General features: G+C 59.4%; 1 protein-coding gene across 1 annotated transcript; it reads left to right on the top strand.

The window, feature by feature from the left end:
- Positions 1-5,835: 5,835 nt before the first annotated feature.
- BHLHA9 (basic helix-loop-helix family member a9) lies at positions 5,836-9,130 on the top strand. The gene is made up of 2 exons (XM_017821491.1): positions 5,836-5,948; positions 8,431-9,130. The coding sequence occupies exons 1-2, from the start codon at positions 5,836-5,838 to the stop codon at positions 9,128-9,130; spliced, it is 813 nt and encodes a 270-aa protein (XP_017676980.1).
- The last annotated feature ends 1,554 nt before the right edge of the window (positions 9,131-10,684 follow it).

The following is a 10,684-nucleotide window of genomic DNA, read 5'->3' as shown; positions in this document are numbered from 1 at the left end:
ATTTCTAATCCCAGAATAACGCAGGCGTGCACCCATGCACGTAGGCACACACACAAACACACACACACACACACACACACACACACACACGCTGCGGTTTTGTCCTCGCCTGAGCAGTTACAATTAAACACTGAGGCTCTGCCCGGCCTTCCCTGGCCAGAGGAGGAACTTCCAGCATCTTCAGAGCCAAATAAGCACTTTCCAACAGTGGGGAAATACGATGAAGTAAAAATTTAAAAAGTAGATATGAGGACGCAGAAGTGGCAGATGGGCTCTCGGGGAGAAACAACTCCCCCCACCGCACCTCCCCACTTGGGCATCGACCCCCAGATGCCCCCCTAAAGGAGGTGCCAAAGGAGGGGAGGTGGATGCATAGACCATGCAACACTTCACCTTCCTCTGGGAGCTCCTCCGCCTCCTGCACACCGTGACCTACCCCAAGTAGAAAGAGATGCACCAGGATAAACTCTGGACTTTGGTCACTATTTTCTGTTCTTTTCTTTCGCTGAGGTTTCAGGGAATATTCCAAGAAAGAGATGAAGAACCAGCAGGTCCAAGGGTGGCTCAGGACAGTAAGACAGAGACCTGCCTGCAGCACTGCCCCATCACCTCCCTGACTGCAGGGAGTTTCTCCAGGACAGAGATGCCACTTTTGCAGTATCATTTATTTGCCAGGAGTAGCACAAGCTGAAAGCAGGGATGGAGCAGCAAGAACAAGCCCTGCCTTTACCCAAACCATTCCAGAAGCCCCCAGCACGACACCCATAGGAACCCAGCCCCGAGCTGGGCATGCAGGGATGAGGCAGCCAATGCCCCAGGGACTCCAGATGCCCCAGGGCCCCTTCCCCATCTCAGCCCTTTGGTGCACACCCCGACACCGCTGCCCTTCTGTGCTCACCGCCCTCCGAGGCAGGGACCCCGCTGCTGCCGGCAGCTCCCTTCCCATTTCCCAAGGTACCAGTGAAGGCAGTGCAGCGGGGCGAGAAGAGCCCACGTGACTCCAGAATATTTCCTTGGGAGAAACTGTAATTCCAGCTAAACAGAGGGCTGGGGATTCATTTACAGCACAGCTTGCAGCCGCAGCATCCTGCTGTAACCAGATCCATCAGCCAACGCCATCATGGGCTATTCCAGCTATGCCAGCGCTCCCCACCCCAGAGCTCACATTTCTGGGGTGCAGGGCGCTGCACAGGGCAGGTCAGGGGCTCCCAAACCACGTAGCCTTCACGAGGAGCTTCAGGAGCTCCCGCAGCATCCCAGTTCTGTGGCAAGGCCAGCCTCTTCCTCCGCTTCCCAAGGACAAAGCGAGGAAACCCAGCACCGAGTTCGTTCCACCTCCGCACGCGCTACCTGGCTGCCGGGCACAAAGCATCTCCGACGGGCACCGCCGCGTCCCTCCTCTCGGCCGCCAGCACAGCCGCCTCCCTCCTGCTCAGCTCACCCTCTCCTGGCCGGTACCAACCCGCAGCACCAGACCCCTCATCCCTTCCGTGGCAAAAGGGAGGTGATGGAAGCAGCACCCAGCCCGGGCACCGCCGCGCCCCGGCACACCCCGACCACCTCCCGGCACGGCACCGCGCATACTCAGCTGCGAGGCCAGCTGCGTGTTTGGCCACAGGGACAGGTGACGGCCGGGATGAAGGGAATTTTAGTCCTTTCCACGCTTCGTTTTTAGCCATCTGCTCGCTGACGCTCAGATTTTGTTGGTCCCGGGTGAGCTGGCACAGGCGTTATCTCAGATGCCAGGATCGAGTATCTGGCTGTCACACGCGCTGCTCTCATGCAATGGCCGCAGACAGGGGCATCTTGCAGATTTCCTCGCTTTAAATCAGATTAATCACAAGCTACTTAAAGGAAACCACTGGTAATTCCCATAAAGACGATATTCAACGCTCCTTCACTTGCTGTCCAGATAGTGCTTCCATAGGTTATGGTGACACAGCTGGGGACTGACGCGTTCAACCACAGCCACAGCACCATTACGCTCCAAAACTCACATTAAAATACTGAGGGACCCAGGCAGAGCAGCACTAACTGAGTTACACACCACCAGCGTGCTGGCAGGAGAAGCAAACAGCACCACGATCAGGAATTTTCAATTATATCTGAAAAATAGAGAGAAGTGAGAAGAAAACAACAGGAGCACTAAGTTAACCAACTGCCCATGAAAAGGGGATCCAGGCAGTGACCTCACACGTCTTACTGGACTCTCAAATCTTGCTTTTAAATGTCAGCGCCGTCAGCGCACACAGGCGCCCTTATAACACCCAACAAAGAAAAGTGCTGATGCTTGGGAAAGGCTTGGGACAGGCTCAGGACAAGGCTGGGGAGGGCTCATCAACACCGCTGCCATCAGCTGACCTCCGTGCAGAGCCCGGCTGTGTCATGGGACAAGGAGCTGGGAGCTTGGCAGAGGGGACGCTTCCTCCTCTGATGAGCGCTGGAGCTGGTGATCCTGATGAAGATCCATTTAGGGAAAGAGGAAGAGGCCACATTTAACCACAGCAGATGCAGCCTTGGACTTCAAGGTCTTGTCTGAAAGAGTCACCAGGACCAGCTGCAAAGGTCTTGCAGGGTGGTACTGGGCTGGAGGATCCCTCTGGCTTACGAAGCTAGGACCCCTGGAGGTTTATGCTGTGATCCAGGGAAGTCCCTTTAAGAACACTCCCTGGCCTGAGAGCAGCCTTGCACAGTCCTGGGTTTGGAAACATTCAGGAGCATTACCCAGATAAAAATACAATGCAGATCCAAGCGTAAATCAGAAGGATTTGTGCTTGGTCGCTCCGACGCACTTGAGCCACTTCAGCCACTGAGCAGCTCTCCAAGAAGTACAGCCAGTGCCTGCTGACGGGAGCTGGAGAAGGACTTGGAGCAGCCCTTTGAAGGCAGCACATGGAATGCCCTTGATCCTCACCACAGGGCTGGGACCAGGCTCCCACAGCCAGTCCCTGCCAACTGGGGAGTGGCACAAACACTCACACGTGTGAGCCAGGCACAGCACAGCAACAACGCCAGGAGCAGCCATGCACTTGGGACATTTCACCTCCAGACAGCCCGGGAAGGTGAAGTGGAAACCGAGCTGTTCTCCAGCACTGCAGACTAGTGCAATAAATATAAATTAACCAAATATTAAGCACAATTTGACATCAGAGCACTTACTATACCCAGGCAATCTTAAACCAGCACGATACAGCCTTGGGGGAAAACCACCACCCCAAACAATCAAGTAAGAACAAAATTAACTCAAGTCAGCTGCAGAATTAGCAGCATTAAAAGTGACATTCCCTAGCTGCCGGGACTGTGTTTGAACTGGGTTTAGAGCTGATGCAATAACAACTTCCAGGCCGCTGGAAGTAGGACAGCGTGACGGGTGACAGCGCTAGCTGGCTGCACCTTCAGTGCCACAAAACAGCCAGGCAAAATAGCAGTGTCCTCAATCTGCCCAGAAAAACGCCCCAGGACATCTCACCACCCCGGGAAGCTTCTGCTTTAGCACCTCCAGGATTTCCCCACATGAGGTCACAGGGTGCCACCTGAGCAGAGGTGTCCCCGTGAGCGAGGTCACAGCACGAGGAAGTGAGTCCTCCACAGTGTCCCAGCCCCAGAGGTGGCTCCTGGGCCACCACCACATCGCCAAGACCCAACTGAGGGGACCAGCAGCCACCCTCCCTCCTTGCACACCTAATGATGGGGCCTTGGCATGGGATGTCCTTGGAAGTCAGACAGGGAGGAGGCAGAGCTTGGGGTGGCCTTAGTGGTGGGACAGCACAAGGGCTGGGGGGGCATTAGCTGTTTGACGGGGATGGCACAAGGAGCTGGGGCATACTCTGCTCTGTGGCAACATGGGGTGCTCCTGGGTGCACGATGGGGACAGCCTGGGGAGACCATCAGATCCCCTGCTGTGCAGGACGGGGGTGCATCAGCCGTGTAGCGGGGATGGCACAGGGGCTTGGGATTGCCTTAGCAGTGACACAGCATGGGGACACGGGGACGGAGTGGCACGGGATGCCATGGGCATGGCACAGAAGCGCAGGACAGGCAGCGCGAGGGCTGGGGATGCCCTCGGCCGCGAAGCGGCTCAGGACGCCCTTGACCATGCGATGGGGACAGCGCAGGGGGTCTCGGGGCACCCTCGCCGCTGGGGCGCGGGGTGGGGACGGCTCCCCCTCGGCCGCCCCGCGGCACCCACCTGCCGAGGAAGCGTCCTCCGCGTCCGAGCTGCCGCCGCTGCCTCGCTCGGGGGAGCTGCCGGCGGGGCGGGGGGCGGCGGGCGGCGGCGGCGGGAGGGGGGCGCGGGCCAGCGCCGCCTCCAGGTAGCCCACCTTGAACCGCTCCTCGGCCAGCGCCCGCTGCAGGCGGCGCAGGTGGCGGCGGCAGCGCTCCAGCTCCCGCTCCATGGCCCGCACCGAGCCCAGCTCCATGCGGGGCGCCGGCTCCCCCGGGAACTCCGCCTGCCAGTGCCGCGCGAAGTCCGCCCGGGCCGCCTCGCCCGCCGCCATCCCCCGCCCCGCACCCGAGATTTTTCCCCCTCCCTCCCTCCGGCACCGCCGCCGCCTTCCGCCCCCCGCCGCCGCCGCGGGGCCTGACGTCGCTGCCCGCCCCCGGCCCGCCCCGCCTCGGCTCGGCCCCGCCGGGGCGGGATCAGCGCTGCCACCGCCCCCCGGACCCGCTCGGCTGCGGCCCGCGGCGGGGTGGGATGGGATGGGATGGAATGGAATGGAGGGACGCGCACCCCACTGCTCTGACCCTCGGTCCCTCCGCCCCCGGGTCTCCCCGAGAAGCTGCGGGCCGGGGGATGCGGGCGAGGGAGTGCCCGGTGCCGGCAGCGTCAGAGCAGTAACAACATGATAGCTAGTGCCAGAATCCATCCCACGCGCTGCGAGGGATGCCTGAGCCAGGAACAACGGAGCCTTGAAGGCACGGGATGGCTACTGTGCCGTGGGGTGGCTACTGTGCCACCACCCAGCTGCCCTTCCCCAGCTGCCGTGTGCCCTGGCCCTCACTGTGGAGCTCTGCCCAGTCTCCTGGCCACCCTCATCCTCTGGCCAGTGAAACTCTGCCTGCCCTGTTGGTCTCAAGATGGATGGGCCATTCCCAGCAGATGGAGGGGCAGGCACAAGCTCCTGTGGTGGGCAACAGAGTTCTACAACTCCCTGAAAGGAGGGTATAGCCAGGTGGGGTTGGTCTCTACTCACAAGTAGCAAGTGATAGGACAAGAGAAAATGACCTAAACCTGTGTCAATGGAGGTTTAAATTGGATGCACTGAACTATTCTGTGATTCCGTGAAGGCCCATGTAAAGCCTTTGTGCCCACTCTGCCACACATGCTGTGTTTAAGCTGCCAGGGCAGCACGTGCCCATGGCTCATTCACACCTAAACAGACAGGACTTTCCAACTTTTACCCTGGGCAGGGCTGTTTCCCTGTGCCATGCAAGGTGCTGGAGGACAGGACCTCCCCAAGGCGGAGTCAGGAGCCTCCAGGCAGCATGGCCTCAGGGCACTGCCTTTCCCTGCCTCCTGTGCCCTGCAGGATGTCGGGCTGTGGATGGATGACTCACCAGCCGTTTCCCTTGTGCCACCTGGCCATGCCCCAGCAGGAACAAAGCGCCCTATTTATTTACCCACGGGCCCAAACTGTGTCACAACAGCCACCTCCTCCTTCCCCTCCGTCACCAGGGGTGGGCACCTCCCTGCACCTGATCCCTGGCTCTCATGCTGCCCTGGCACAGGATCCCTTGCTTCACTCTGGCACATCCATGCCCCCCAGTGCAGCCTTCCCAAGGAAGATGGATGGTGCTGGGACACTGCCAGGAGCTGGGCAGCCCCCCCAGGCCATGTCAGCTGCCTCCTCACCCCATCAGGGTTTTACCTCCAATGAGGGCTGTGCTCCCAGATGGCCCCGGCAGATCTCACCTGGAAGCAGCAGTGGTTTGGGGGTGCTGGATGGGTGTGGGTGAGGGGCAGCCAGTCCAGGGCTCTTTGCAGGAGTTAAGGCCTGGCTCAGCAGCAGTGTTGGGGCAAAGACGCCCAGAACACACCTTTGGGCTGCGGGACCCATGAGAGCTGTGACAATACTGGGAGGTGCCCAGCACTCAGCAGTGCCCCAGTCCAGTGTGACACAGGTGGGGTGTCCCTGGGGGCCAAACCACTTCTTAGAGGCTGGGGAGGAGGACAGGGGTGCCATGAGTGGCCTGATTTATGTGTGGCGACAGATAATTACGGCTCTTTCATCATCTGTCAGGTAAATGGGGCCAGCAGAGCCCTACAACACGTTTCTGGCTCCCCATCTCAGCCCATAAATCTCGCCAGCACATGGTGATAAATCAGCAGGGACCGGGAGAGCAGGGCCTGGGTGGGCGTTCCTGCTGACCTCCCACCCTGTAATGGGCACCTAGGTAGGAAGCGACCAGGACGAGGTGGGGATGGCCCAGTGGGATGCACTAATTACAGGTGGCATCCGGTGCCCCGTGATTTATAGTCTGGTCTTGCCCGCTTCCAGGGCCTGGATCCTTGCAGCCAGGGCTGCCCAGAGCTGAGACACTGAGAACCCCTGGCAGCTCTCCCCAGCCAGCTCCTGGGGGCTGGGGGCAGGATGGGGGCAGCTTTGGGACTGCTCCTTCTGCCCCTCCCTCTGCCCAAGCATCACCCAGCTGGGACTGGCTTTGTGCCCAGCTCAGCCTCCTCCGTGTCTGTTCTGTACTGCACCTCCTGACCTCCCACACCAGCAAAAACATTCCCATGGCAAGGATCTGTGCTGCTTAGGTGGGTTTTAGACAGACACGTCTCTAAGTGGGTCTGACATCCGTGTCCTGCTGGCATTCAAGCATCCTGAAGATCCCCTTGCTCCTGAGCTGAGCTCACCGGGTAAGTCAGTGGTCAGGGAGCCTCCACTCCTGGACAGAACAAGGCTGGGTGGTGAGAAGGATGCTGGGGAGAACAAGAGGGCCATAGTGAGCACAGGTGAGCGCTCAAAAATATTTGCAAGCTTCACCTCCCTTTGAAGTCCTGGTGCCTCAACCTCCCCTCTCCCTGAGGCCCTGGCTCCTGATTTATTGGGTTCCTGGAGGAGAGGCACCTAAATTAGCTCAGGCTTCAAAGACCCAAGAGAGGAGACGGGCAATAGACAAATAACCCCCCGCTAATTGTGGCTATTGATCAAACATGAGCCAGGACGATCAGATAGGAAGGGATGGATCAAGGGGGCACATTCTCCAGGGGCTCTGCTTTCGCACCAGTCACCCCAACAATTTGTCAGACCCGCTCCTGGGCTGTTTTTCAAAGCATTACCTGTCGCACAGGAAGGCATTTAGTGACTGGTTGCTAATGAGATGATGGGCAAACACACGTGGCTGTCCCTCACTGCTCTGAGGGTGGGGACCTGGCTCTGCCCATGGCCTCCGGACCTGCTGCACCTGGGAAGTCCCTCGTCCCACCAGCTTGTGGATTCAGGAAACAAGAAGCTGCTTTCAGCATCGTTTTCCCCAAGTAAGTGCCGGTCAGGCACGTCAGCCCAGACAGCTCTGCCCCCAGGCCCCTGCTCTGCTTCGAAGGGACAGGAAGGCTCTGGATGCAGGTAGCACTTTAGCTCTTTTATCACCTGCCCCAATCCCCCCTGACACATTCCTGCTTCCTGCTCCGCAGGGCAGAGGCATGCCAAGCCCTGCACATTCCTGTACCGACCCCTGACTCCCTGGGGCTGCTCCTTCCCAGGCACCCACCTACCTCAGTGCCCATGGATGCTCCCGGCTCACTGGGGAGCAGCTGTGTGGAGCCTCCAGCCCCAATCCTGGGGCAGGAGTAATTTTGCCTTCTCCTGCACTCAGCCACAAGACTTGCTCCTCTCTCAGCAGTGTCATCATTCCGTGCCTTGGTTTCTCTTAGCTGGGAAGTAACAGAGATGCTGCAGCACCCATGAGCTGGGGGGAAAGAAGAGCCAGGGTGGTGATGCCCCACGGGGTTCTGTGTCACAGCACCATATAAAAACCAGGGATGACCTGGCCCAGGCTGAGCCACCAGCCCACCCAACAGAGGAGAGAGCAGAGCAGCACAGGAGAACTCCTGCAGTGCCCAAATTCTTAGCAGAGACTAAAGCAACCACTGCATCTCACTGCAAGCTCTGGGCACCCCAGCACTAATGCCTCATGCTCCAGCCTGGTACCACATGCTCAGGAGCATCCCTAGGGATAGGAACCAGGCAGGACTCGCTCTGTGACTCTCTGCAAAGCCACACCTGCGGCAGGTGAGGAGGGTCGGGGGAGCCACGTGACGAGCCCTGTAGTGGGGTTTTTTAGAGGCGGCTGTGTGTCCCTGGAGGAGTGTCTCCCACACCTCGCAGGAGGCAGGACCACAGCAGCACCTCTCCCGCTCCCCCTCGCCACTGCCATGTCCGGAGTAGCCGTGGGGAAAGGCACAGAGCCAGAGCCAGAAAGCTCGGAGGAGGAGCTGGAAGCGGGGGGCACACCCCAGGCATGCTGTGGGCAGAGTCTGTGGGTCCCCCAGGGCAGGGAAGCAGCTGCCTGCCTGGGGGACACTGAAGGGATGAAGGTGAGGAAGAGGAGCAGGCCGGTGCGCTCCAAGGCCAGGAGGATGGCTGCCAACGTCAGAGAGCGTAAGAGGATTCTGGACTACAACCAAGCCTTCAACGCCCTGCGCCTGGCCCTCAAGCATGACCTCGGTGGCAAAAGGCTTTCTAAAATCGCCACCCTCCGGCGAGCCATCAACAGGATCACGGCTCTGTCCCTGTCCCTGCACGGCGCCGGGTGCTGCTGGCCCTGCGCTCACTCCGAGTGCCACGGCTGGGCTGGGGTCCCTGCGCAGGAGCCAGGGCTGAAGGGCAGCTGCCCCCAGCTCCCCTGGGAGCCCGGTTCTGCAGGCACACGCTGCCCTCCGTCTCCTCTCTGTGCTGAGTTTTCCCCTCAGAGGCAGCTCCATCACTACGAGAGCCCGAAGGAGGATCACTCCATGCCCAGCCCTGCCTGTTGCTCCAGTGGGAGCCCCCACCCTGTGCTCCGGGGCACCCGCCAGCAGCGACACACGGGCAGCCTGCAGGATCCCCTGGTCGGGGCAATCCCCTGGCAGCTGGGCTACTGCCAGAGCTGGGGACACCAGCAGTGCCTCCCCATCCACTGACCTGCAGGGCTGGGGTGGCAAGATGGTGCCAGGAAGGTAATGGATCCATGGGACAAGTGGGGGGAGCGGGAAGGGAGTGCTGGATGAGAGAGAAGCACTGCAGGATGTGGAGCTTGGCTGCAATGCTGCTGAGAGCTGGGAACCCCCAACAAGCTGTACTGGACCCCAGCGCTGCCCAGGTCTCTGCTCTGTGGGAAAACTGTGGAATGTAGGAAGTCCTCTGGAAGTGCCAGCTCTCTGTTTCTTGTGAGTTCTCATTGTTGCTGATTGCCACTGTTATTTATTCTCTCTCGCTTGCTCTGTGAGAAAATACGAATTACAAACCCAGCACCAGGGCACTGGCTCTTAATATGTGTGGGATGGACAGATGGGCCGTGGGGATCATGCTAAAGCCCCTGGCTGGCTGGTCACTCTGGCTCCCATCGGTGAAGGAGGGGAGCAGGAGCAGGGAAAGGTTAGTGCCCTGGGACTTTTGATGCTAAGCTCATTGGTACAGACGTTTGTGCCTGGCAGATTTGCGAGGCCGTGAGGGGAGACAGATGTCAGCTTTCATAAAACCCACCCATCCAATTGCAGTTTCCTCCTGATCACAGTGAAGTGGCTCTGGTGGGACAGGCCGGTAGCACGTTCCTGGCCGGCCCCCATGGCAGGGAGGAAGGGGGAATTTTACTGGAAAGGTCCCTTTTGTCCCTTCCCTCTGGCTTAGAGAGCTTGGATCAGCTGGGAGGGCTCCTTCCACCCGAGGCTCAGCAAACTGGAATTGCTGCAGGAATCAGGCAGGGATTTACAGCCACACTTACCATAGCCAGCAGATTTTTGGATTGGACCAATTGCACTGTGTGATTCCCGCAGTGCTGAGCCCCACAGAGCTCCCCCAGCCCCACTGCTCCCACTCCAGTGCTCCCAGCATGGCTGCCAACATAAAAGGGCAGTCTGAGCTCCTTCCCTACCTAGGGGCACATGCTGGAACAACCATCTCAACCCTCTGCTGTTGTGTGCCAGGCCCTCCCCAGGGTCTCCTCCTCCTTCCCTAATCCCCAGTGGGACAAGGGAGCTGGGCTGGGAGCAGGGGAAAGCTGACAACAGCCAGGAGAGAGAGCTCTTTGCTCAGCAAAGGAGCCTCTTTAAAGTGCTGATGATAGGAGGCATCTTGGCTTCAGCCTCTGACAGGTGTTCCCTTTGCCAGAAGAAGGCCTGCAGCCCTGTCCACGGAAGGAATCCTGCTTCTCCCAGCAGCATCCCTGCTCTGGGTGCTCTCCCTGCTCTAGCTCTCCGTGGAGCAGCACACAGCCCTGCTCTGCCCTGTCAGCAGCCATCACCCGGGGGTTGAGAGCCCAGCAATACCAGCATTCAAGGAAGGTTTAAATGACACCCTAACTCAGACAGGAACCCCTCCCTCCTCACAGATTTGCGTCTCCATGTTTTTCCCCCACCAGCTTTGGTGACCAGCTGTAGTGAGAGATGGAAACAGCTGGTCACAGAGGCAGGAGCAAGGGGGATGCATAACCCCACAAGACCCCCCCCGCAGCTGGGTAACCCCACTGCTCTCAGGTT

This window comes from Lepidothrix coronata, unplaced genomic scaffold, assembly GCF_001604755.1.
Source record: "Lepidothrix coronata isolate B3197 unplaced genomic scaffold, Lepidothrix_coronata-1.0 Scaffold91, whole genome shotgun sequence".
Lineage (NCBI taxonomy): Eukaryota > Metazoa > Chordata > Aves > Passeriformes > Pipridae > Lepidothrix > Lepidothrix coronata.
The sequence above is the reverse complement of the archived record's forward strand: the minus strand, read 5'-3'. Positions and strand labels throughout refer to the sequence as shown.